This window comes from Giraffa tippelskirchi, chromosome 3 (genome assembly GCF_054371585.1).
Source record: "Giraffa tippelskirchi isolate mGirTip1 chromosome 3, T2T-mGirTip1v1.2.pri, whole genome shotgun sequence".
Taxonomy (NCBI): Eukaryota; Metazoa; Chordata; class Mammalia; order Artiodactyla; family Giraffidae; genus Giraffa; species Giraffa tippelskirchi.
The window spans coordinates 178,090,675-178,116,913 of record NC_137277.1 but is presented as its reverse complement, the minus strand read 5'-3'; the positions used below and the strand labels follow the sequence as shown (position 1 = coordinate 178,116,913).

Here is a 26,239-nt window from a genome sequence, read left to right as displayed (position 1 = left end):
AACCCGTGCTGGGTTTTGCGGTGGTGGTGGTGGTGAGGCAGATAGGGGCATTGCCCATTTTGGCCCAGGGTCACACAGCATTTACATCACAATTGGGCCAGAGTTTTAAAATGTCTGACCCTCTCCCTCCCCACCACCTGTGTCCGGACGCAGAATGTTGTAGCGCTGAGGGCGGCTGCGGATGAAGTCCCTGGGGGAAAAAGAAGCGGGCCGAGGGCGATGGTGGAGTAGAGCTGCCTCGCAGAGGCAGCATGAGCTGAGAGGGTGATAGGAAGGAAGGAGGTGCTAGACAGCATGGAGGACTTTCTGCTCTCCAATGGGTACCAGCTGGGCAAGACCATTGGGGAAGGGACCTACTCAAAAGTCAAAGAAGCAGTTTCCAAAAAACACCACAGAAAAGTGGCAATTAAAATTATAGACAAGATGGGAGGGCCAGAAGGTGAGCTGGGGCCCCTTTGGAGGAAGGGAGGGCTGGCTGAGGTAGGGGGGCGCTTCCTCCAGTCAGAAGGATCCATTCCCTGCTCCCCTTTGGTCTGGAACTAAAGAAAGCAAGAGAGGCTGTGGCTCTGGGGTCAGCGGGGAACAGACAGAGTCCAGGAAAATCATACCTTCCAAAAGTCCAAGATGAATGTGGCAGGCAGTGAAGGACCCTCAGAAGCAGAGTTAGAGCCTACCAGGCCTTTCTTATTCTAGGAGGTCAACCGATTGGCCAGGCCATGGCCAGGGCTAGCAGAGGGCAGGAGCTGGTGCAAGGGAGAGAGATGGGGAAAAGACAGGGCTCATAGAAAGAACTGTGGGTCAGGGGGCACAGGTGAGAGGGGCTAGCTTACCACATTGTGGGCAAATCAGGCCTCATAACTGAGTTCAACAGATTTGTCTAAAAGTTGCCAAAGCACTTTGCTATCCATGGTCTCACAGGCTGCTCACAACAGTCCCTGAGGACGACAGACTAGTTCCTTTGAATAATATATTAACTACAAAAACAACAGAGGTGAACACTCTTTACAGTGTCCAGGAAGCTCGACACTAAAGAGTGTTAAAGGGAACCAAGGCCCGCAACCCACACATGGTGGGCAGCCAGAAGTTGGAAGGCAGGAGACAGAAGGAGGAGTTAGGCTCTTCTGGACTTGATTCTCCATCTCTTTTGTTTCCTTAGAGTTTATCCAGAGATTCCTGCCTCGGGAGCTCCAGATCGTCCGTACCCTGGACCACAAGAACATCATCCAAGTGTATGAGATGCTGGAGTCTGCCGATGGGAAAATCTACCTGGTGATGGAGCTGGCTGAAGGAGGGGATGTCTTTGACTGTGTGCTGAATGGGGGGCCACTGCCTGAGAGCCGGGCCAAAGCCCTCTTCCGTCAGATGGTCGAGGCCATCCGCTACTGCCATGGCTGTGGCGTGGCCCACCGGGACCTCAAGTGTGAGAACGCCTTGTTGCAGGGGTTCAACCTGAAGCTGACAGACTTTGGCTTTGCCAAGGTGTTGCCCAAATCACGCCGGGAGCTGAGCCAGACCTTCTGCGGCAGCACCGCCTACGCTGCCCCCGAAGTGCTGCAGGGCATTCCGCATGACAGCAAGAAGGGCGACATCTGGAGCATGGGCGTGGTCCTGTACGTCATGCTCTGTGCCAGCCTACCTTTCGACGACACAGACATCCCCAAGATGCTGTGGCAGCAGCAGAAGGGGGTGTCCTTCCCCACTCATCTGGGCATCTCAGCTGAATGCCAGGACCTGCTCAAGCGGCTCCTGGAACCAGACATGATTCTCCGGCCTTCAATTGAAGAAGTTAGTTGGCATCCATGGCTAGCAAGCACTTCATAAAAGCAATGGCAAGTCCTCCCCAATAAAGTAGGGGGAGAAAGCAAACCCAAAAACCCGCTTCTAAAATGGTGATATATATGTATTTTACACTTTAAGTTTACTTATCCTAAACTTACCTACACCCTCCCCAGCCTTACTTCTCTTTCCCTTTAAAGATCTTCATGGAACCACAGGCCCTCATTCACACTTCCCTTTTATTATGGCTGACAAGTGATTTTCATACAGGTGTTTATAACTAAAGTTACTTAAAAATAGACCCCAGAATCATACACATACAAGAGGAGGAGAGAAAAATGACCAAGAACAATTGGAACCACTGTTGTTGCATCTTCTTTCCAAATAAAAGCAGAAGCGTTGGGAATGCAGAAATGGCCTCTTGACTCCTTGTCTTGGTGAGAGGCCTTCTGGGGGCCCTGTCCCTTCCTCACCCCAAATTCCAAGGTGAATCTGAGATGGAGATAAGGGACTTCCTTGGAACCCAGGCTACCACCACCACCTCCCATCCTGACCCCTCCCCCAGGCTCCAAGCAGGAGGGCACCCTGCACACTGTGTCTTGCGCTGGCTCTGGGGCAGCTGCTGTAGGGGACAAGAAGAGAGCCCCAGACACCTTCCAGCTTCTGTTGAATCTCTTTAATAGGTGTTAACGGCAAGTCTGGAAAAGGTTCAGGACAAAGTTCTTTTTTCTTTCTTTTTTAATTACAAAACTAACAGCTGTTAGAGTCTTTTTTTTTTTTTTTTTTCCTTTTTTCTCATCCCGGCTACAAAATACTCTGGGGAGATACATTATAATTTAAAATATATAATATTGCACAAACAACCAAAAGGTTAATTAAACTAAAGAAATAATTACAAAGAGAAAAACCCCATCCCATGAAAAAGAAAAAAAAAGATTCAGCATTCTCTCCATCCCACCCCCTCATTGAAGGTTTGAAGTGGAAGTGACCACCACTCTCTTGACGTCCCTGACCATGATCCCTTTAAATCATTGGTGAACACACCAGATTATGTACAAGAATCACCAGAGCAGCATCATGAAGCACCAGGGTCTCCAGGGATTCCTGCGGCCCCTCGTCCCCCTAAGAGAGGTGCAGCTTTACCAGCATGGAGGGTGAGAGCCACCAAGACTGGATCTGCCTTCAGGAGGAAGAGCTTCTGCAGAAGCCTGTCGAGAATCTCAAGCAGCTCACCCCCAGTGTATCCTCCAAGAGGCAGAAGGGTTGAGGCGGAGAAGTCGGGCTTACCAGAGTTGTAAGTACTCGGCTTTGATCACTGCTCTGTACCACTGGTAGCTGGCTTGTGTCCTAAGCTACAGGGGAGTCAAAGTGGGTGGCTGGCTGGACAAGGTACCTCGCCAGGCAACACACGGAAGGGCCTGAAGTGGCCCCCTCCCTTCTTGGGGAGGGGAAGAAGGGCAAGAGCAGACTCTTGCAGGTGGCACAGCTGGGCTAAGGACTCGGGTGCATCTGACATGAAGATGGCTTGGGAAAGGCGCTGGGGACATAACAGCCTGGACCAGGGGAAAGGAGGGAGTTTGGTCTGTAGATTCTGAACCACAAGGAGCCCTTCCAGGAATGGAAAATGTCTGGGAAGGACAGATTCCTAAGGGAGGCAAATTTCCCAGAAATGAATGCCTCTTACCCACTGGGATAGGAACCAAAGTGTGTCTGCCATCCCTGTCAAGCCGAGGGCAGGTGGCACGGCCTTCCTTGCCTGCTCACGGGTGACAGAGTGTTGTCTCGGTGTCCTCCACAAGACTGGTGGTTTAGCCTCTGTCTACACAGGCACATGGGCGAGGGCTATCCCTTGGGACTCCTGAGCAAGAATCCCCAGGAACAGTGGGTGTTCAGCAGTGAAATGTAGGCTCTTCCAGTGGGGGGTGGGGGGTGGGGGAAGTTTCCTCCCCCCCAGGTCATCCTATGGTTGGCACAAGTCAGAGTTCCTGGTTTGGATTTAGCGAGCCCCTTCCCAGATGTGAGCAGAGGGCCCGAAGGGCCAACAAGGAACAACCCAGAATCTGCCGAGAGCTCTGGTTGAGAGGCCATTTGGGGGACATTCCTAGTCAGTGTCTTCCGGGGCCGGGCTGAGACGGGCGAGGGAGGTGGGAAGTGCTGTGGGTGGGGGAGCTGCTTGCTCTGGCTCCCCTCAGTCCCAGTCCTCCCACTCTACGTCTTCCAGCTGCAAAGGGGGGACAATGGAGATAATGGAGAGCAGGAACACAAGTTTACTCCTCTGAGCCAAGTCCAGACCCAAGCTCCCCCGCTGCCCCATTTCAGGATAGCCCTCCCTGCAACTCCAAGCCCCACTCTCCCGGGCTGGACCCTGACTCCTATGAGAATGAACCACTAGCCTCAAGGAGTGTCTGGGGAGCAGAGCTGCCCTCTGCCTAAGGGGTGGGTCTGATGGTTCTAGACTCAAAGGAAATGCTTCTACCAGCCAACCCTGGACACCACAAGGGGACGCCCTGCCTGCAAGAACCCTGTCAGTCAGTCCCTTAAGGAGAACTTGTCTCCTGCTGAGCAGAGAAGAACACAGCTCCAAGAGGCAGAGAACTTGAGACTGGCACTCTGATCAGAAGCCAGAGCGGCACAGGGCTAGAGGGGCTCACCGGGCCTTCACTGGGGGCTTTAGCACCCTAATCCCCTGCTGAAGTCTCCCAGGCAGCTCTCTCATGGCCTGTTGTCAGTGGATCCCCTGGTATAATGGGTTATAGAATGACTCTGTTTGGTATGTTTTCTGTCAGGTTTTAAAGAAGGCTACAAAGACACCAAAGCCATGAAAGCCCCGTGGCATGAGAGGGCACCATGAGCCTTCTTTCCTCTGGGTATAGTGAGGTCACAGGTGTAAAATACTCTTGTGTAGGTCACTATGGCCCCCAGTCTTCAGTCTCCCAATATGAAAAACAAGGCCCTTCCCATCTCTCTAATCTGTTCCCTCTTTATAGCAGGTTCCCTGAGCTATGTGATGGAAGGAATCATGGGGTTCTTGTATGACAGTTCTTGATATAACACTGATGTGAATCAGAGGTGTGGGCTGGAGCCTCAGTCCTGTCCCTTACTAGCTGTGACAGCTTTTTGCCCAGCCTCTCCTTCATATCATTTTTGATTTGGAGAGGTAATGAAGAATAAGAGTAATAGGCCTCTGAGCTCCTATTTTGTGGTGGTTTCAGGAACATCTATCAGTGCCCCCATGTCCTAGGCACTGTGCCTAACGGGTGCACATCCATCACCTACCACAGCGTGTGAGTTTATAATGACCAATGCCATGGTTTAGATGAGGCAGCAGAGGCTCAGGTCAAGTGATCACACTGTCTTTTGTCTCCAAGGCCAGGGTCTTAAGGTCCCACACCTGGTGACCATAAGTCACAAGATCTGGGGCAGGGTCTGGCATCTTTATTTTTTTTGGTGGTTCCTCAGGTGATTCTGATAGGAACTAATGTCAAGAACTGCCCCCATCCACCACCCTGGAACTCAGGGGAAGCAGAGCCTGAGCCTGCTGATGACCACTGTTTAAGGCCCGAGCGGAAGGCCTTGGCTCCCTTCCCGCAGCCGGCCACCTCAGATGGGAAGGGATCCACCGTGAGGGGACAGTAGGGCTTGGTGGAGAGAGTCCTCAGACCTGGGATCGTTGGACCCACCATCAGCAGGCCCACTCACCTCACCGGAGGCATCCACTTTGGAAAGTGCCATCTGCACTTCTTCTTCAGTCATGTCCAAATCAAAGTCCTTCTCCCAGTCCTCACTGATGTCTGTGCTCGAGCCTAGAACCATGATCCACAGTGTGAAAGACAGGAAGGGGCATGTGAAGAGGCTGTAGCTGGGGCTGATGGAACTCTTTAGAAGGGCCTGACAAATATATACCACAGGGCTGACATCCTGCTATCTCTGGCTCAGTGATCCCACTTTTAGGAATTTCTTTTAAGGAAAAATCCTGGACTCAGTAAAAAAAAAAAAAATTAACCAAAAGGATGTTCACTATAGTGCTGTAACAGTGACAAAAACTTAAAAAACCACCTAAAAGTCCTCTGATAGGGAATTATAAAAATAAAGGGTATATTCCTATGATGGAATGTTATGTGGCTTTTAAAGGTTAGGCTATAGAACATTTGTATGCATGGCAAAATAATCCTACACTATTAAGTGAGAAAAAGTAAGTTACTGAGTAGTGGAGAAATACTTTGATCCATAAGCTCCCTGGGAGCCATGGAAATCTCTCAGAAGAAATAAACAATGAACCTCTTCCGCCTCAGTCACTCCATTCTACCTACACTGATCCTGCTGCTCCTGAATCATACCAGGCACATTCCCACCTAAGGCCTTTGCAAGGACTGTTCCCTGTACCTGGAACTCCTCCTCAGATACCCACAGGCCAACTTGCTCACTTCCTTCACACCTTTGCTTGTATCTCACCATCTAAATGTGGCCTTCCCTGATCGTCCTATTTTCAATTGCAACCCTGTCCCCCTCACTCTGCTCTGGATGGTCTTTTCCATTGTATTTATCACTTTCTAGTATATTACATAATCAGGTTCCCTGTGCTTACTGTCTAATAATAGAGAAACTAGAATGTGAGCTCCTGGAGGACAGGGATCTTCTATTTTCTTATGTATTCCAAGTGACTAGAATAGTTTGTACTCAATAAACATCCATGGACTCTTTCTCTAAATCAGGGGTCGGCCAACTATGGCCTGTGGACCAAATCCAGCCTACCATCTGCTTTTGGAAATAAAATTTTGGAGCACAGCCATGGCCATTTGTTGACATATCGCCTATGATTGCTTTCATGTTGAAAAGACAGAGTTGTGAAGCTGGGACAGAAACTGTATGTCCTCCGAAGCCTAAATATTTGTGACCTGGCTCTGTCACTTGCTCCTTCCTGTTCTAGGTGATTCTGATGCCTGCTAGGGTTTGACAGCCACTGCTCCAAATATTCATATTTGGGTATGCCTTCTTACAGGCAATATAAAAAAAAAGTACATGTGAAAGTTATTACTGAGAAGAACATGAGAAAAATAGTTCCTGTAAAAAAATACATGCATGATGATTCCATTTAAAAACATATGCATGCACACACACAGAAAGGAAGAGCAAAATACCCATAAGAATCCAACAATCGTTATTGCTAGGGGATGAGGTCATGGGGTGGTTTTTCATTTTTCTAAAATGATATATTACTTTGTAATCATTTTTTTTAAAAGCATCTTTAAAAAAAGTAAGCTCTGATCCCCCAACGGCACCACCTGTAAATACCTTGTTTCTTCTTGTCTAGCTTGCTCCTTACCATGCACCCAGGCTCTGAGACCTCCCCAAGCCTGGGCCCCACATTCCTTATTAGGGTTCTTGCACTGTTCTCTCTAGTCACCCATCTAGCCATAAGCAGCGTGGTAGTTGTCTCTGGGCTTCTCTGGTGGCTCAGATGGTAAAGAATCTGCCTACAATGCAGGAGACCTAGGTTCGATCCCTGGGTTGAGAAGATCCCCTGGAAAAGGGAATGGCAACCCACTCCAGTATTCTTGCCTTAAGAATACCCATGGACAGAAGAACCTGGCGGGCTGCAGTCCATGGGGTTGCAAAGAGTTGGACACAACTGAGTGACTAAGCACACAGAACACAGTATCTCTGGAGTTAAGCAAACCTGGGTGGAACCTTCTTTTTTCTATGTGTAGTCTTGGGCAAGTTATTCTGGGCTTCAGTTTATTTATACTGATAAAATAAGAATAAAACAATCCTCTTTGCAGAGAACCACCGGAGGAGCTTATTAGAAAGCAGATTCCTCCCTGCCCATTCCCCTCATTCAGATTTAGCAGGTGTAGGTGGCGGCCCAGAATTCTGGATGATTCTGTATAGATCTTGGCCTGCAGTTTGAGATACAACAGTGTTACAAATAGCAGCAGCATGTAAAGTGCCTGTAATATACATCAGTCCAGTTCAGTCGCTCAGTCGTGTCCGACTCTTTGAGACTCCACAGACTGCAGCACGCCAGTCCTCCCTGTCCATCACCAACTCCCGTTTACTCAAACTCATGTCCACTGAGTCGGTTGTAACATACATATACAGTGGATATTCAACAAATGGACCTGTTAAAAGCTGGTCCTACAGTTCAGTAATTTTGCACATGGTCCCTCAGCCAGTCAGGATCAGATCTCAAACAAAGACCCAGTTCTTCTGACTCCACGTTTAAGGCTCCCTGTGCTTTCAGGACACTCTGGTGGCTCGTGCCTGGTTCCCTATCACTGCAGGCTTCCTGTGGGTTAGAAGCTGGACTCTCGGCTGATTTCTCCCTTCAGAGCTGTGGCTGTGGTCACGACAGCTCTTCCTAACCTCAGGTTTCCCTCCAGGGATTTGAAACTCTCTTCAGGGCTTAAATGCTAGGGCAGACCTGTTGGGTAGGAGAGTCTCAGCTAACATTCTGGAGCACTTCATACCTATCCCAGGGGGTGGATGTGAACAGTTCCAGTTTACAGATGAGGAGACAAAGGCTTCGAGTGGCAGAGAGGTGAATCTGGGCTTTCTCTGCCACCTGCCTCCTCCCACCATCCTGCCCTATCACACAAGGATAGTACTAATAAGGTCGCCATTACACTGTGCACGTGGCAGAGAACTGATCTATGCAACAATTTAAGACGTCACCATGGAGTTTTACTGTTTTCTTTTTTTCTTGTAAGGAATGGGAGTTTTCGAGTGATTACTAAAATCACAGTGCTGTCACTCACAGCTCATTTTATTCTGTTTAATTGGATCTTTGCTTCTCCAAAGAAAAAAAGGAGGCCAAAGTCCCTCCCAGGCGGTCAGTCAGTGGTGAAATGGGGCTGTAAGCCCAAGGCTCTTTCCAGTCCACAGGGCCCGCCCCAATCTCTCCTCGCTGCTCCCTGCTGAGGGTGCTAAGTCTAGTCTTCTCAATCGAATGGATCTCGGCACAAAATGTAGGTGAGAAGCAGCTCTGAAATGACAGGCACCACCCTGGGACCTCAGGAGTCCCTTTGGCCGGGCCACCCCAGAGACTGCTGTACCCAGAGACCAAGCCTCCCTCATGTCATCTTTGGATGTGGACACAAGAAGGAAAAGGTTCCAAGAAGAAAGAAGAAGCCTCCAAGCTTCTATTCTTTTAAGACTTTATTCTCTCTACTCTGTTCCCACTGTCCCCTGCCAGCCCAAGACCCCAGCTTTGTCCCACTAAGTATGTGAGAGGCAGTAAGTGCACGGCTAAGAGCTTACGCTGCATCTTCACCATAATCTCATTTCTTCCAGTCTCTACCCATCACGCTCTGTAGTAGCCCGATTCCAAATGGAACCAATAATTCTTAAACCTTCCAACTGCGTCACTTATCCCCACCCCTACCCAGCTCAGATTCTATGAGCCATCATTCTTCCTGTATACACTCGACTTTTGTCCTTTTGAGTTCACCTGGATAAACTTAAACCCTGATTCAGTCCAACTGCCCACCTGCTCTGTGCCTGCACCCGAGCGACTGAATGTGGCGGGACAAAAGTACAACAGTACTGACTGGTCTCTCTCAAAATTCATGACCATTATCTCAAAAGGACCCTTCGTACCATCCACCCAGCAACCCACAGCACCTGCTGAGTCCATTACCTACTCTGTACTCTCCTAAAGGCTATTTCACATTTATCTAAATACCTACTGGGTGGATGATTTATCTTAGTTTCCTACCAGTAAAAAAGAAAAAAAAAGGAAAATCTCACAGCTCTCATAGGGTTTTTGGTGAGGATTGAGTGATATGCATATCAAGTGCTCAGCACAGACTTATATAAATATACAGGAAGTGTCCAGAGACTGGTTGGTATCTCTTACTATCTTGATCATCTCCCCAAAGCAGGGCTCTACCTCAATATCTTCCCTGACTGAGGATCTATCATGAAACAATGACTCTCAACTTATAGACAAAACGGAGGCTTACAGATTAGTAACATTTCTGAAGTCACATGGCTTATGAGCAAAGTTGGGATTTCAACCCAGAACTGTCTGAACCCCAGAGGCTGAGCCCTTAGCTTAGCCTCTACATGCAAAGCTCCTAGTACAGGTTGGGCATGTAATACAAGCAGCACGACCTGCTGCTTTGTGGCACCACGTCCAACTTTCTGAATTTGGCTTAAGATTTTAAGTTCTATTTCTGAGCCAACCTCCCTTCTTATTCCTCCCTCTCCTGGGAATACAGAAAAGTGGGCTTTGGTCACCCCCTTCAACATGCCCCATGCCCTCTGCTTTTTGGACTCTGTACGACCCTGCAGTCTGGACTACCGCTCCCCCGCCCGCACCTGCCCCAAACTCTCCAACCTGCCTATACAATGCCTGTCTCCTCGTTGAAACACCTGCTGATGCCCAGGGATTCCTTCTTTCTCTGAAGTCCTCCGGTACCAAGCCTGCCCCGTACTGCTTCGTGTTTCATCATAAAAGACTACAGCCTTTGCCCCTCCCTCCTCAGTGTCTCATAAAGAGTAGGTAGGAGCTCAATGGATGACCTCACTGAATCAGAGTCAGAAGGAAAGCACTGTGTTGGAAACTAGAAATCTCGCAGTTTCCATCAGGGAGCAGAGCAGGGCAGGGTATGAGGGGCTCGTTCCCATCCACGGCAGCAAGCCAGTCTCTCACTGCCAGCAGGCCAGTGCGCACCTGCTGGGCAAGCCGGGTGGCTGACTGGTGCTGAGTGTGGGCAGACAGGATGCCTGTGGGTGAGAAGCTGAGGGGAGGTCTTGCTGACAATCGGCTGCCTCTGCAGAGATATTCTGGATATGACAAAACAAGCTGACATCAGTGCTACTAGTATTCTTTAACTGCAGGAGTTAGAGAGGTTCCCCCCATCACACAGTCAAAGTGTCTCCTGTCTAAAATTTCACTAAGCAGATAAGAAACTAAAGCTCTGTTACTTAAGCTAGGTCACTGCAAGTTCATGAGTATTCATTTTATTCTTCTTTAAACTGTACACGTAAGCTTTGTTCATGTACTTTATAATAATAAAGAAGGCCTTGGGAAGCTAAATGACTTTCCCAAGGTCATCCAGGGGAGAAGACCCTTGGCAGCAATCAGTGTCACAGGAGTTCCCACCCCGAAACTGAACTGTCCAAAAGGATAGGAACTGGCACAGTGTGGGAGTTAAGGGCCTGGGTTTCAGGTCAGGCAGACCTAGGTCTGAATCTGGGCTTGCTACTCTCGTGCTGTGTGAATTTGAGCAAGTTACTTAACATCTGAGGCTCACTTTCTTCAACTATAAAATGAGGACAGTAATATAGGGAAATGAGATGTAAATTAGAAATTAACAAGCTCCCCTGGTAACTGAGAAATTAACTGCAATATTACATTCTTAACCCATGATCTGACATAAATCTTATTTTGTTGACTCTAAGACTCCAACAATAAGATCCATCCTAAGTTCAGAGAATAATGTATGTTGGAATTGATGGAATACAGTAATAAACACTCAACCTATAGTAGCTGTTATCATTATCAGTATCACAAACGAAGGCTCTCTCTCCTAGGACCCTCACAAGGGACAAGGAGACAAGTCTGCCTTGTGAGGTGGCAACTCTCACCTGCCCTGCCCCTGCATGCTCCCTGGGCTTTGGCCTTGACTTACCTTTTTTCCCATTGTTGGAGGGTGTAGACTTCCCACTGTCCGAGTTCAGCTCAAACACCCGTAAGTCTGTGAGGATCTCTTCCCTGAGAGTCTCTACTCTGGCCGGAGGCCGGGGCTCCAGACCGCTGGGGCGGCCAGTGGGGGTGTGGGGCTTGGACTGAGCTCGGGGTGGGGGTCCAGTCTCGCCCGTATCCACAGCCAGGTCCTGTTCCTCCAAAGATGCCTCTAGAAGCTTCTGGGACAGGTCCTTGGGCAGCGCTGGGGCCTCAGAGGCAGGGGGTGGTTTGGCAATCTGTGTCACCAGCGAGACGCTCTCACTGCTCTCCGAGGGGGTCACCTCTGTTGGAGGCTCGACGGGGGTCACCAGATTCTCTTCACAGTGGCTCTGGGGGCTGGGTCCTCCTTCAGGGGATGTGGAGGGTCTGGCCACAGGAACCTTTGCTTCCTTTAGAGACGTGGGTGAAATGCCCACAAGCTCCTCTGTCAAGAGAGAAAGGAAGGAGAAGAGAGTGATGTACTCTAGTCAGCCCTAAAGCCACCATGGAGACCACTAGACAGGCCTCAGGTCCTCACCAAAGTCTGCTCTAGTCAAACCTACGGGCGTCGGTTTTCTCACCCCCTCTCCATGGTAATTCTGTAGGTACTCCCTGCTGGTCAAAGTATCACCTACCCCTGAGGCCTAGTACATGTCTGGTAGGCACTCAGCTTCTAGAAGTGCAGCCCAAGGTAACATGACAGCTTAGAAAGCCAAGACCTGAAAGGCAGTCAGGATGAGGTTCCGGTTGAGCTCTGCTACATCCCAGGAGCATGATCTTGGGCAAGCCACTTAACTCTCCTTTAGCCTACCTGCCTCATTTGCAAAAGAGGGATAATAAAGTTGTGGTAAGGCTCATACATGTAGAGCTTTTAGTACAGGTTGGGCATATGATATAAGCACTTAATAACTGTTAACATATCATGCAGGTGGCTCCAATATACTCCTAATAAGCTGAGCTACCAGGTAGAGGAAGCTCAGCTCTATCCCTAAGCTAGCGGTTCCCAAGTCTGGCTGGGCATTAACATTACCAGCAGAGTTTGTTAAAAACACAAGTGTGACAAGGGCTCAGGGCCGGGGCAATGGGATGATCCAGAAGGATGAGAGGGGGAGGGAGGTGGGTGGGGGGTTCGGGAAGGGGAACACATGTAAACCCATGGCTGATTCTTCTCAATGTATGGCAAAAACTATTACAATATTGTAAAGTAATTAGCCCCCAACTAAAATAAATAAATTTATAAAAAAAAAAAAAAAAAACAAAAAAAAAAAACACAAGTCTGGGATGCTCCTGGAGGTCCAGTGGTTAAGACTCCATGCTTCCACTGCAGGGGGAGGGTGCATGTTCGGTCCCTGGCTGGGGAATGAAGATTCCCCCCAGGCTGTTGTGGCCAAAAATTAATTTAAAAAATTTAAAAAATATATAAGTTTGGCCACATGCCCAGAGTCTTAGAAGAAGAAGGAAATCTAGAATTTCAATAAGCACCCCCTACTCTGAAGTAGCTGGTCCATGGGCTGGCAACTGGCACATACAATCTCTGTACCTAAACCTGGGGTCCACCAGCCTTGGTAAACACCCCCTTGTTAGCTCAGACTATCCTTGGCACCTGCAAACACTGTATTCAATCCCTCCTCTTTCTTGAGGTGCCATGTCCCTCCAGGCTTCAGGGAGAATGGCCCAGACAGCCCCCCACAGGCAGGACTTGGTACTTGCTCATCACCTCTCAATACCTCTTACCTTCTTCCTCCTCCCAGCCAGGCTCTTCAGAGATGCTCTGTTCTGCCCGCTGCTTCAGGGCATCCCTCCGGGCCTGCTCCTGAAAGTGGGGGAGGAGTAGATGGCCAGGAGCAGTCAGGGAACCCCCTTTCCCAGACTCTGGTTCTGACTCCAGAACTCTTGGTACCCTCTGTCCCCTTCTTCCCTCAACAAAACCCATTCCCCCTACCCCAAGGCTGAGTGGAGTACCTCCCCTGGCTAGACCAGCATACCTGCTCCAGTTGATGGACTTTATAGAAATACCGATGCCAGAATTCTGAATGGGAAACAGCTGCAGGCACCTGGAGGGAAGGGACAGTGGAGATGGGACTTCGGAAGTGGTTGTGTGGGGTCCACGTCCCCAGCCTTATCAGCCAGCTCCTAGTCATTCTGGATTTCAAAGGGTCTAAGCGGCCAAGCTATGATTCTTACAGCACTTCCAACCCCCAGACCCACCTTCCAGGCCCAGGAGGTAGAAGAGAACTCCCATCAGACTTTGCTGGCCCTTCCATTTCTCACCGTGACTGCCAGAAGCCTGGTGACTTAGATTCCCAAGTGGATTCTTGGCTCAAGAGCTGGCTGGTTAGGCTCCACAAGGGCTCCTGCTGCTCTCTAGGCCAGAGGACTCCACAATGACTCTGGACATGTCCCTCCCACCTCCCCACACCTTCAGCCAGGAGCCGGCGAGGCACTCACCATCTTGGTATAGAGGGCCCGGATGGAGGGGCTGCCTACTAGGAGCTCTGAGATCTCCCCCTTCTTCTCCTCCAAGCAGAACTCGGAAAGCCAGGCGTCAAACAACTCTGGGGGCCCTGCAGAAGGACAGATACTGATGGTCACTTCTGTGGAGCTGGAGAAAGAACCCTGGGCTTAGAGAAAAACACATCAAAGCCTGGACATGGACAATGAGGAAAGCGTAAGGTTTTTTCCAAAGCCACGTGGCCCAAGGTGGGGGATCAGGCAGGGTGAAGGGGTGGGTGGGCCTGCTATCAGGGCATGGCCTCTCAGTGAGCTCTGGGGGGCTGCAGTCTCCTCTCTCTCCGGGCCCTGTGTGGTTTGTAGCTCACTACACTTGGCTACTGAAGCCTCTCCTCTCTGCAACAGCTGCTCTCAGGTCACTAGTGATGCCATGCTGCCAGATCCAACGGCAACTGCTCTGTCCTTGGTCATGTGACCACCCTACAGCTTCTGCCCTGGGAATCACTACCTTCCTCTTGAAGCCCTCTTCTCTCCTGGCTTCTCATTCTTGCGTGTATTTTCTCCCACTGCTCTAGTAGTTCCATCTGAGTCTTTGGTGGGCTCCTCTTTTTCCTTTCCTTATCTCTTCTCATTCTCCATTTTCTCCCAAGATGACCTCCACTAAACCACGAGTTTTAACCTCCTTCTCCCACTGACAGTTCCTCAGTCTGGCAGCTAAGGCTACCTTTCTGGGCTCCAGATCCAGAGGTCCAGGTGCGAGGACACATCCACCTGCACAGATGCTGCAAATACAACATGTGTTCACCTTCTTCCCTCCTGCACCTGTCCCACCCAGCTATCCACCAGAGACCTGGGGGCCCTCCCAGGCTCCTCCCTTATGCAGTCCCTCTGGATTCCACTTCCTCAGTGTCTCTTATATGCACACCTTCCTCTTCATTCTACCCAGCCCTTCCCTGGTTCTAGCTTTACCTCTGACATAAGGATTCCTACTTAGCCTCCTAACTGATCTTCCTGTCTTGTCTCTCCCTCTCTGTTTCAACCTTAACAAAACACTGCCTGAAGGCTCCTTTATAAAATGCAAAATCTGATCACATCAGGTCTCAAAACTCTTCACCAGCTTTCTACAGAACAGCTTTTTAGCCTATGGTCCAAAGACAGGCTTCAAAGGGATAAAGAATTCCCATATTGCATATACAATTATACTGAAAGAGGGCTTATGAGTTTCAACGGAGTTTTAAAGGCCTTTGTGACTCAAAGAAGGTTAAGACCCACTACCTTGAGTCTTTCAGGACAAAATTCCAACTTCTTAGTCTGGAACCCAAAGCCCTTCAGTCCAGTGACCCTGGCAGCTCTCACTGCCCTCATTTCCTCACATGTACTCTGTCTGGTGTTCTCAAATGCCTAGGTTTTTCTAGACCTTCAAATGTCCTGTTGTCATGCTTCAACACTGTTCCCCCACTTCTATAAGTAGAATTAGTTTACTTCTAATTCACTGTTAAAACCTCAATTCAGGTGTCACATCCTAGGTTTCCCAGGCTGGGTTATGTGCCATCCTCTGGGTTCCCACTGCTCCCCTCTTTCTGTGGAAGCAGTCACTCCATCTCTAGTATCTTTGCTTTATTCCATTTCTCTCTCCTAAAGGAAGGCAGGTTCCTGGAGGTCTGGACAGATTTGATTCAGAGTTCCACTCATTTCTGGTGTCTAGTTCCCAGCCTAGACACCAGTTCCCCTCTCTACATGTGGGGCTTGCTGTACATCAGGAGCTTAGCAAACAGGGAAAGCAGACAGGGCAGCAGGGCTGGGAGGGAGCCTGACTGAAGATGAGGGACGAGAGGAGCAAAGCCTCTGTAGAAGGGAATGAAGACAGTCTGGGTTCAGGGAGGAAAGGCAACAATCAACCCATCCCACCAGATGCAGGGTTCAAAGTAGCCCCCGCTCTGGTCCTTTACACAGAGGATACCTGGCCACTGCTACAGAGACAAACAGGGCATACAATCCAGACCCCCTTGGCCTCCCTGCCCAGCAAGCCTGCCCCCTCACCACTACCCCCTCACCATCTGGTTCATTGCAGTAGGTTGCTGGGTCTGACTGCAGGCTATAGAGGCGAGCCTATAAAAAAGAGAAAAAAGAAGTGAAATTCTGGGGTGCTGGGGGCAGAAAGCAATGCCTCTCTGCCAATCAATCACAACCCAGCTTCTCCCCTGTTGGCTACCATACCCACAGGGTACTTGGCAATTAACAGTGTGGGTTATGAGTGGAGCACTGAGCTAGGAATCCAAAACTGGGGCTCCTAGAAAAATGGTCTTCCACCCAGTATTCCACCCTTGGAAACTAAGAAAATAAACTAAGCAGGCTACAAAATCATACATATAAAATAATTCTGAATTATATGATATACAAAAAACATGAGTGAAAATATATTAATAAAGTCCCAAATTCACTGGCAAATTTTGAAATATTTAACTCAAGTTAAAACAATTCATCAAGAATTTCTTAATTTCATAGCCAGTCTGCCAAATGAACTGCAAGCTGTGCTCCCATTAGGGCCACAGGAGTGGTGAACTTTAGCTGGTACGTGGAAAGCCCCTCCTTCCTTCCTCATTATTACAGGAAGCATGGGTGGGGTGCATCAGAACTTTAGCAAGTGATTTTGGTTGATTCACTGTTATAATTTAAAATTCTATAATTAAAAAAATTTCACAATCCACTTAAATGTGTACTAAGTGGTGGTGCTAATACTAGTGCTGGAAAACATGCTTGAAAAACCATGTTTGGGGTGGAAATTCAATGTGGTAAAATGCTGGCCAAACTGCTGTGACACCACACTGCGAATGTGGGAGAAAATACTCCAGGGAATGTGAGAAATAATGGGGAGAAAATAAAATACCATTGTTGATATAATTGCTTTCAAGACACACTCCTCCTGTACATTTATTCCAATTGGAAATTAGTCTTAAACAACACAAATGTGGAACTCATGACTGTAAAGATGCTCTCGGGCACTCCTTGTTATAGGTGAAAGCTGAAAAGAATCTAAATGTGCAACACTAGAGAAATGACTGAATAAATTATGATATATACACCTGCAAGAATTTAAAGACATTAAAAACAATGGTGATTAGGAAAGATGCTAATAGTTATAAACTTTTAAAAAGTGGATTAAAAAATTGCATATATAAAGTGCTTTTCTGTTAAAAAGAAAAAACCCAAACTATCTTCACCAGTGTTCATGAGCAAAAAGAAATGGGAGGTTTTATACCAAGGAGAAATCAGTGGTTCTCTTTGAGTGATGGGACTATGGGTTTAGAAATAATTATCTTCTTGCTTATTGGTATTCTCCAACTTAATTATATACATGTATTTATTTCTTATTTCTTATGCTTTGTGAGCTCAAGTTGGAAGCTAGAGCCCAAGGCCGCTGGTGAATACCTTGGTGCCATCATAAGGCTCAGCCGTGCCAGAAGGTGTGCCCATCAGGGTGATGACGTCGCAGTCGATGGTTTTGTCTGGTGAGGGAGCAAAGGTATCGGAGATCACCCCCAGGAAGTCAGAGAGCCCTTTCTTCATTTTCTCTGTCGCTCCAGAGGAGCCTTCAGTCTGCAGAGAGAAGCCAACAGAGGAAGCAAGTGGCTCAGGAGCAGGCTGTGATCTGGGGTATGGGGTAGAGAGAGGTGAAGCATGAGGGGTCAAAGTGTACTGTGTAGGGGGACCAGGGAAATGTTCACAACTGTTCACCCCATCTCTGGGGCTGGAGAAGGAGAGAGGCAGCCAGGGTCCCCACCCCCAGATGGGGGTGCAGATTAGAGCCGCAGTAGGCCTGTGTAGGTCAGAGCAGAGCTCCTTGACTGGCTGTTTCACCAAAATTTCAAGGCCAGTCAAGTTGATCAAAGATTGACAGGAGAGGATCCATGGCACAGACATTCAGCAGGGAAGAGGACTTAGAGGGAGAGAGATGGGAAAGGTATCACCAGCTTTCGGGTCAATCTGGGATTTGAATCCCAGCTCTACTACTTGTTAGTAATGAGACCTCAACCTGTCAGAGTCTGTTTCCTTATCTGTAAAATGCAGATAAATATACTTCCTGCAGGGGGTTACTTTGGAGATTTTTTAAGAGATAAGGCATGCACAATGCCTGGCACATAGCAAAGATTTAGTAACTAGCAGTACTGTAATATTACAATCTCATCATCATCATTGCTCAGGAGGTATTTTGTATGAAAGGTTGAGGAAATATGGGCAGGATGAAGTCAGACAGCCTTGCCTAGAGACAAGCCTGGGACCAGCTGAGGGCCAAGGTATGGACCCCCTAGAAGGGGCAAGTGGGGCACCCATCTGAAGCCATGCTGGTCAGAATGCCCTTGAGCAAGAGGGGAAGGTGTGCTGAGAGACAGGACCAGGCTCTGCAAACCCTGCAGCAAAGTGTCATATTTACTCCTGATGAGGCTGCCCAGGCATTTTAAACCTTGAGCCTATCAACTGTGCCTGGCACATGTTGGCACAGGTATATAATTGTATTTGTTGAATGAAAAAAGGAATAAATAAATGAAGGAAACAGGTTGTGTCTCTGCTACTGGCTGTACGTGCAGCAGTTCAGCTGGGTGAATACTTGTCATTCATGCTCATCAGTGGCTGTGGTCAGCAGGCAGACGGTATTTTCTAAGATTCAACAAAAGAAACTTGGCTAAAATGTTTTTCATAACATGGCCTCTAATTACAAGGCAACTGATTCCGCTAGTGATCAAAGAAACTGAAGTCTGTTCCACTACTAAAGGGGAAGTTGTAATACAAAACCAGTACCCTATACTTCCTCAGAAATTTGAGATCTGCAGGGGTATCTCTGACTGTACACAATTTTCACTTTTCATGCTGACTTGAGAATCTAACTTCTATCTCAGAGGAGAATTCCAGTATACATCTCTGATTGGTAAAACCTGGACCAGTAAAAATACAAGCTGGCAAAAACTTTTAGAGATAGTTCTACAGTAGATATTAAAAGGTCTAAAACTATATTCATTTTATATCCTTTTCAATATCTTATTTGGAAGAAAATATTAAAGGCAAATATTAAGCAATCAGAATGTTCACTGTAGCTCTGCTTACAATATTGGAAAAAACTGAAACAGGAAACCAGGAACTGGTCAAACCCACATAATAGAATGCCATGCTGTGGGCTTCCCTGGTGACTCAATGGTGAAGAGTATGCCTGCCAATGCAGGAGACACAGGTTCAATCCCTGGTCCGGGAAAATCCCACATGTGGTGGGGCAACTAAGCAGTGCCCCACAATTCCCGATCCTATGCTCCAGAGCCTGGGAGCAGCAACTACTGAAGCCCACACGCCCTAGAGCCTGTGCTCCTCAACAAGAGAAGCCACCACAATGAGAAGCGCACGCACCACAGCTAGAGAGTAGTCCCTGCTCGCTGCCACTAGAGAAAAGCCTAGGCAGCAGCGAAGACCCAGCACAGTCAAAAAGAAAAATAAATAAATAAAATGTCAAAAGAGAAAAAGAGAATACCATGCCATTTCTGATGCTGCCGAATGGGGTCTGCAATGATTAAGTAAAAAAGTAGGTTATGACACATGGCGTTGAGGCTACGGGGGGCAGTCACTGGGAGGGCGGAGGTGGCACTCACAGTCAGCTTCTCCTTGACCACGCTGGCAGTGGCTGCAATGGTGCAGGCCGTGTCGTGCTGCACCACCTGGGTGAACTCTGTCAGGTCCCGCTTCATGAACTCCAGGGCTTCGGAGGACTAAGGGAAGACAGAAAGGGATGACAGCCGGCCAGCTCCACCACGCTTTGTTTCTGTTTCCTGTGCTTCAGTACCAGACAAACATGGAAAACAACTGACATGGGAAGCCTGGGCTCAGAAACAATGCTTACTTGTCCCATTTCCAGCATAGAACTTCCTGCTGCTCTGAGAAGAGGGGACTGAGCTCAGCCCAGGTACTTATAAGCTACGTGGCCAGGAGGAACTCTCATCAAGTCCTCGGTTTTCTCCTAGGTAACGAGGGAGGTGGACTAGAGCAGTGGTTCTCATGAGCAGATTGGACTAGGGGGCATGTGTAGTCTGAAAACAAGACAGACTTTGCATCACGTCTCTATGCTGTAAGCCATGACCTTTGTTTCCAATTTCAAACATGAAGAGAAAGGATTTTTTTTTCATTTCATTTATTTATTTTTTGCATCTTTTTCTTTTTCTTTAATTAATCTATTTTTTAACTTTACAATATTGTATTTGTTTTGCCATACATTGACATGAATCCACCATGGGTGTACATGTTTTCCCCTTCCAGAACACCCTTCCCACCTCCCTCTCCATACCATCCCTCTGGGGCATCCTGGTGCACCAGCCCTGAGCACCCTGTATCACGCATCAAACCTGGACTGGCGATTCGTTTCACATATGATAATTTACATACTTCCATGCCATTCTCCCGTATCCTCCCGCCCTCGCCCTCTCCCATAGAGTCCATAATACTGTCCTATTTATCTGTGTCTCTTTTGATGTCTCACATACAGGGTTATCTTTACCAATTAACTAAATACCATATATACGTGTTAGTATACTGTATTGGTGTTTTTCTTTCTGGCTTACTTCACTCTGTATAATAGGCTCCAGTTTCATCCACCTCATTAGAACTGATTCAAATGTATTCTTTTTAATGGCTGAGTAATATTCCATTGTGTATATGTACCACAGCTTCCTTATCCATTCGTCTGCTGATGGGCATCTAGGCTGCTTCCATGTCCTGGCTATTATAAACAGTGCTGCGATGAACATTGGGGTACATGTGTCTCTTTCAATTCTGGTTTCCTCAGTGTGTATGCCCAGCAGTGGGACTGCTGGGTCATATGGCAGTTCTATTTCCAGTTTTCTGAGGAATCTCCACACTGTTCTCCATAGTGGCTGTAGGATTTTTTTTTAATCAAAGGAAAGTGTTTTCTATTTTTACTTCTTTTCTTTTTGTTACAAGGAAATTCAGTTGAAATACGAGACAGCAGATGAAATTACTTGTGTGAAAGGTTTCACAAACAGGTTGTACTGGTAACAGCAATAGTTTGGAAAGCTTTTATGAGCAATTTTTGACAATACCAGTAAAAATGTGTGTTATTTTTCTATATTCAACAAAAGAGGTGTTAAGAAAAATATTGGATCAGATTCTCTCCTAGACTGCTTTGGCTCCACCATTTCAAAGCTCTGTTCATCCATAGAGCTCCTCTGGGCAGAACTGATACTTGCTTCTGTCGGACAGTTTTCCTTACTCTGCACTCAGACCCAGTGGGCAACAGCAGCCCTTCAGCTCTTGTCTAAGTCTTACCTTGTCTTCATCCTCACCCACTCTAAGACATCTTCCTGGACTATCTCTGTGCTCACCTCTGCAAGCCCTTTCATTTTATAAGGGATAGTTACCTGCATTTTTAAAGTGTGTTTTTGAGTGTTCTGGTGACTTTTATCTTTGGGGAAGGGTCTACCTCGTTCTCATCAGCCTGGGAAGTCTATCAGCTAGAGGCTTCTCTTGAGAGTGGGAATGCCTCCATTTCAGATCTGGGACTCCTTAACTGGACTGGAAGAGTCATTTATTAATTCTCTCTCCATGCACACCACCACCACCTTAGTCCAGGCTAATCTGCTCTTTCATCTGGACTCTTCTCCCAGGTTGCATGAAACTGAAATTCACTCAGTTGTGTCCAACTCTTTGCGACCCCATGGAATTCTCCAGGCCAGAATACTGGAGTGGGTAGCCTTTCCCATCTCCAGGGGATCTTCCCAACCCAGGGATCGAACCCAGGTCTCCTGCATTGCAGGCGGATTCTTTACCAGCTGAGCCACAAGGGAAGTCCAAGAATACTGCAGTGGGTAGCCTATCCCTTCTCCAGGGGATCTTCCTGACCTAGGAATTGAACCAGGGTCTCCTGCATTGCAGGCAGATTCTTTACCAACTGAGCTATGAGGGAAGTCCCCCAAGTTGCATAAGATGCCTTTAATATCTTTTCCTCATGTCAACAGGGGGAGCTCTGTAAGTCAGAGCAGACTGAGATGCCCCTGCTTTATAGTCTTCAATGGCTACATGGTATCCAATGGCAAGTATAAAAGTATAAAATCCTTCCCTTCATTTACAAGGTCCATACAAATCTTGTCTCTGGGAGACTCTCCCACTATGCCCCTCACTGAGCTCTAGCTGGCCATGCTCAAAATTTCCCAAATGTTCCAGTATCTTTCCTACCTCAGGGTGTCCGAATACATCATTCCCTCTCCTTGACACATAGTTCTAACTCTTCAAAACAAGCGTACAAACACAATGAACGAACCCCCTCAGCCGGATAACTCCTGTTCCTCCTTCAGAGCTGTGCCTACATGTCAGTCCCCTGGGGAGCGTCCCTGGTACCACCTCAGACCAGGCTGGCTCTTCTGCTCATGGCACCTGCATGTTTTTTATTCACTGATACTCTCCCAGTGTCTGACATATAGCCTGGCATAGACACTCAAAAAAATGTGTGCTTGTTAGACTGGCATGTACTAGGGCAGTTTTAATTATTAACCATTTACATGATTATCTGACAAATGGCTGTCTCCCTCACTTGACTGTGAGCTCTGAGGGGACCAATATGAATAGACATGGTGCCAGCCCTCTGGAAGGTCAAAGTTTCCTGGGGAAAATGCTCACATAACAGTGCTGAGGTGCAAGGGCAGAGCAGTGACCAGTGTATCGTGGGGAGGCTGGAGCAACTCGGTGACGGGTAGCCTGGATGGAGCCTTAAAGAATGAGCAGGAGTTATTAAGGAAGCCTGGGCATGGTGGCACCTGGAGTTTACTGAGGCCTACAAGCATTTCAGTCCTGGGAGAAATGAAAATAAAGAGCAAAGCAGAAGTGGTGAGGGAGAAATCTTGAGAGGGCAACCATGGAGGGCCTGGTCAGCCCTGTTGGTGATAGGGAACCACCAAAGTCTGAAGGAGGTGGGACATGATGAGATTTGTGTTTTTGACATGTCACTCCAAAGACTGGGATGGATGACAGGTCCAAGACTTGAGTAGATTAGAAATGGAGGAAGACCAGTCAGGAGGCTGTTGCAATAGTCCAGGAGAGAAAACAAAAGAATATGAATAAGGACAGTGCTGGTAAGGATGACAAGATGGAACTGGTTCAAGAAATATTAGGCAAAAAAGATGGATTTGGTGATTACATAGATGTGTCGACTGAGGGAAACAAAGAGTCAGGAAGAGCTACTGGCAACTAAACCAAGTGACTGGGTGGTTGCAGTGCTGCTAGCCAAGGAATGAAATGCTGAACAGGGAGCAAGTTTAGAGAAAAATTATATAGTATATACAGCTATATATATTCTCTATATAGTACTATATAGAAGCTATATAGTATCTGCAGTGACTGGGGGATATTTGGGTCAATTGTCCAGCAGGAGCTATTTTCAAATACTAAAGCTCCGAGGAAAGGATTAGGAGTCACCCTAAAATGAAAATGGAAGAGCTCACCCAGGAAGAGTCTGTTGAGTGAACACAGCACGGCGCTGAGGACCAGGTTCCTCAAACACCACCTTTAAGAGGCAGGCAGAGGAAGAGGAACTCATGAAACAGGAAAGCCTGGAGAAGTAGGTGGAGAACTGAGAGAATCATGCCATAAAAGCCAAGAGAGTAGACTTTCAGGAAAGAGACAGTGACTGCTAGTGTCTAATGCAGCAGAAAGGTCCAGGAAGATAAGGGCTGAAAAACATCCACTGGATTTGGCAAGTGGTAGGTGAAGCCAAGTGTTTATAAAGATAAGTCTACATGTTGTGGCTTCAGGGGTGGGGAGGGAGTCAAGAGACATGATGTTGTTGACTTCAAATTTTAAAAAGGAGGAGATGAGGCTGTCATCTCGAAGTAAAAAAGGAAGTGGCTGGACAGGGAATGTGAGGGGAGAGTTAGGTTTGGGGAAAGTTACTGAAGGCAAGGGGAAGAGCAAATATGAGACTGAAAACACTTACTAGGGTAGGGGGTGGAGGCTGACAAGCCCAAGATCAGGCCCAGATGAGTTTTGGGAATCCGTGGTAGAGGCAAAGAGCAACGTGACTTTTCCCACCAGTGTTCATAGGCAAGTGCGAGCACGTGCACGCACGCACACACACACACACACACCCATAATAGGAGGAAGTAAGAGGAAGAGGAATGCAGATTATAGCACCATCTCAAAGCTGTAGTTTCTGGGGCAGTATATGCTATGGGGTGCAAGAAAATTGGGGGGGGGCTGGGAACTGAGTGGTCCAGACGGAGCCAGGATAGTGAGGGAAGGAAAGCACTGAAAGACCAAGAACAAAATTAATAGAAAATGGCAGCTGGTATTTAAGAGGTTTCCCCATCACTCTCAGTACTTAAAAAAAAGTACTTATTTAACACTTATTGTGTGCTAGATACTGTTTTGGTGCTTTACATATATCATCATTTAATCATGACAACAATTCTATCAGGTAGGTATTATTAGTAGTTCCACTTTACAGATGAGGAACTGGGGCTTTAAGAGGTTAAATATCTTGCCAAAGTTCATGTAAGTGTAGGAAATTAAGTCTTTTCTTTTCAAATGGGGAATTGTCAAAGGCAGAAACAATACCCCCTCCCCCTGCTTCAAATGAGAGAACAAAGAAGGAAGGCTAATCAACTACCTATTTTTCGTGTTATGGGAAGACCAATCTTCACAGTAATACATAGGAGGCCCTCACACAACATTTGCTAAACAAACATCAGACTCTCCTTCCAGAAGACTGCTCAACAAGAAGGAAGCTACTCTGGGGTCCCTTCTATTAGAACTCAGTCTGAAATTCTCCAAGTCTTCATTAACAACATAAACAGCTCAGGCCATTCTCAGATTTTCTGGGCTGTAGCTGAAAGGCTAGTATGCAGGCCAGGTGAGGATAAAAACGCTCACAGAGTAGAGCATTGATTTAACTGAAGCCAGAAGCCTCCTGGAGTTGCCCTGAAGCAGGACTCACCCCAAATGCTTGAGGTTAAATAGTAATTAACTTTTTCCAGAATTCAGATGAGTTGGTTTTGACAAACCAGCATGGAATGAAACAGGAACACACAGTGGCATTGTCCACAGGCAGAGCCAAGCCTCACTCACCCCACAGGGACTGCTGTCTCCTCACTAGACCATGAGTTTGGGGAGGCCCACGACTGCCTCTGTTGGGCTAATGTCGGTATCCTGAGGACCAGAGAGTCTGAGAGTGCGCTGGCTATGGCAAACACTCTACTATTTGCATGACTATAGGAGTAAGTTTCTATCGCTAGAATCCTTTTTCCTCAAGGCCTAGATCAAATGTTCTCTTTTACCAAACTGTGAATTTCTCAAGTGGGAATACATTGCTCCTTCCCACGGATTCTGACAACACGGTAGCTCCAGTCTTTAAGACCATCTTTGTTTCACTGTAGCTGGAATCACACTGGTCTGAGTCGGGGGTCTGTCCTCCCGGAAGGCCCAAGTCAGCCCGGTCCCCGAGGCCCGGAACCCACAAGGTTCAGCGGGACAGGCTCGAACAGGGTGCAAGGAGATGGCTTGGGGCCCTATCGGAGGAAGGGCGCTAGCCCAGCTTACCTTCTCCTTGACTGCCTGGTAGCTCTGCTGCAGCCAGCTCCGCCACCATCCCACGTCCTCCCTGTGGAAGATAGACACATCTGGCGGCCCCGCGGTGCGACTCTGGCCCGCGCAACGATCGGGTCTTAGTTCCCCTCTCAGATGTGGCCCGTGGGCTGGGGCATCGCAGGCCGCTTCCCCACCCCCTCACGCTGCGATTCCACCCCGCCCTTTCAGCTCCGTTCAGGGCCGCGCTGGCCTCCCGTCCCCCCGGGGGACCCTAGCCCAGCATCCCAGCCCTGGGGAGAATTCGGGGTCCAACGCCCGGAGAACTGGATGACGGGCTCACCCTTCCGCCATCTTGCCCGCATGACATCACCACTATTTACTGACCTTTGACTTCCGACACGGCACCGCCCCCTCAAGCACCACCCCGGAGCGCGCGGCCCAATCCCCGCGCCGACATCGTCCTCAGCCCCGTCTCCGCCGGGCTCCAACATTAGACTCCTCCTCCTTAAACTCGGTCCAGGCTCCGTCCAGGGTTCGGACTTAAAACTCCGCTCCTGAACGCTCGGTCCAATCCTCACTCAGGATTGTCTCCAGGCCCCACCCCAAATGTTAGCCCCGCCCTCACAACATCGAACCCCTGTCGGTGTCCGCCGACATCGGATACGGTGGCCGCTTTGGGTCAAGGTCGGCCGTGTGGCTGGGGGCTCGGATTGTAAACTGGTTGGAGAGGAGGCAGGGAGCGAGCCAGCCTGGAGCTCGAACGTCTGTATTCCT

At 48.1% G+C, this 26,239-nt stretch overlaps 2 protein-coding genes and 1 long non-coding RNA gene across 13 annotated transcripts; 1 reads left to right on the top strand and 2 right to left on the bottom strand.

Moving 5' to 3' along the window:
* Positions 1-135: 135 nt before the first annotated feature.
* TSSK3 (testis specific serine kinase 3) lies at positions 136-2,190 on the top strand. Its single transcript, XM_081585903.1, has 2 exons — positions 136-439; positions 1,157-2,190. Exons 1-2 carry the CDS (start codon positions 295-297, stop codon positions 1,819-1,821), a joined length of 810 nt encoding a protein of 269 aa, XP_081442029.1. The 5' UTR covers positions 136-294; the 3' UTR covers positions 1,822-2,190.
* Positions 1,998-26,239, bottom strand: BSDC1 (BSD domain containing 1). 11 transcript variants are annotated; one of them, XM_081585891.1, is made up of 11 exons: positions 25,850-26,239; positions 25,478-25,538; positions 19,531-19,647; positions 17,327-17,494; positions 15,952-16,006; positions 13,895-14,010; positions 13,432-13,500; positions 13,181-13,259; positions 11,412-11,891; positions 5,476-5,579; positions 1,998-2,268 (listed from the first exon to the last, which is right to left on the bottom strand). In XM_081585891.1, exons 1-11 carry the CDS (start codon positions 25,954-25,956, stop codon positions 2,086-2,088), a joined length of 1,539 nt encoding a protein of 512 aa, XP_081442017.1. In that variant the 5' UTR covers positions 25,957-26,239; the 3' UTR covers positions 1,998-2,085. The 11 variants fall into 11 exon arrangements, with proteins under 11 accessions (XP_081442017.1, XP_081442023.1, XP_081442019.1 ...); XM_081585897.1 differs by having other exon boundaries at positions 17,327-17,403; XM_081585893.1 differs by lacking the exon at positions 25,850-26,239 and adding an exon at positions 25,806-25,846.
* Positions 7,502-10,202, bottom strand: LOC145543658 (uncharacterized). The gene is made up of 2 exons (XR_014080948.1): positions 10,119-10,202; positions 7,502-7,673 (listed from the first exon to the last, which is right to left on the bottom strand). It is a non-coding gene; the product is annotated as an uncharacterized LOC145543658 (long non-coding RNA).

Bases quoted from the DNA above. Each gene is read 5' to 3' on its own strand.
- TSSK3 (XM_081585903.1), top strand. From the start codon at position 295: ATGGAGGACTTTCTGCTCTCCAATGGGTACCAGCTGGGCAAGACCATT. The intron at 440-1,156 runs GTGAGCTGGGGC...TTGTTTCCTTAG, and splicing joins CAAGATGGGAGGGCCAGAAG to AGTTTATCCAGAGATTCCTG.
- BSDC1 (XM_081585891.1), bottom strand. From the start codon at position 25,956: ATGTTGGAGCCCGGCGGAGACGGGGCTGAGGACGATGTCGGCGCGGGG. The intron at 13,501-13,894 runs GTGAGTGCCTCG...CCTTCCCTCCAG, and splicing joins GGGCCCTCTATACCAAGATG to GTGCCTGCAGCTGTTTCCCA. The intron at 2,269-5,475 runs GTGAGTGGGCCT...TCTCCATCTCAG, and splicing joins AAGTGGATGCCTCCGGTGAG to ATTCACCTTGGAATTTGGGG.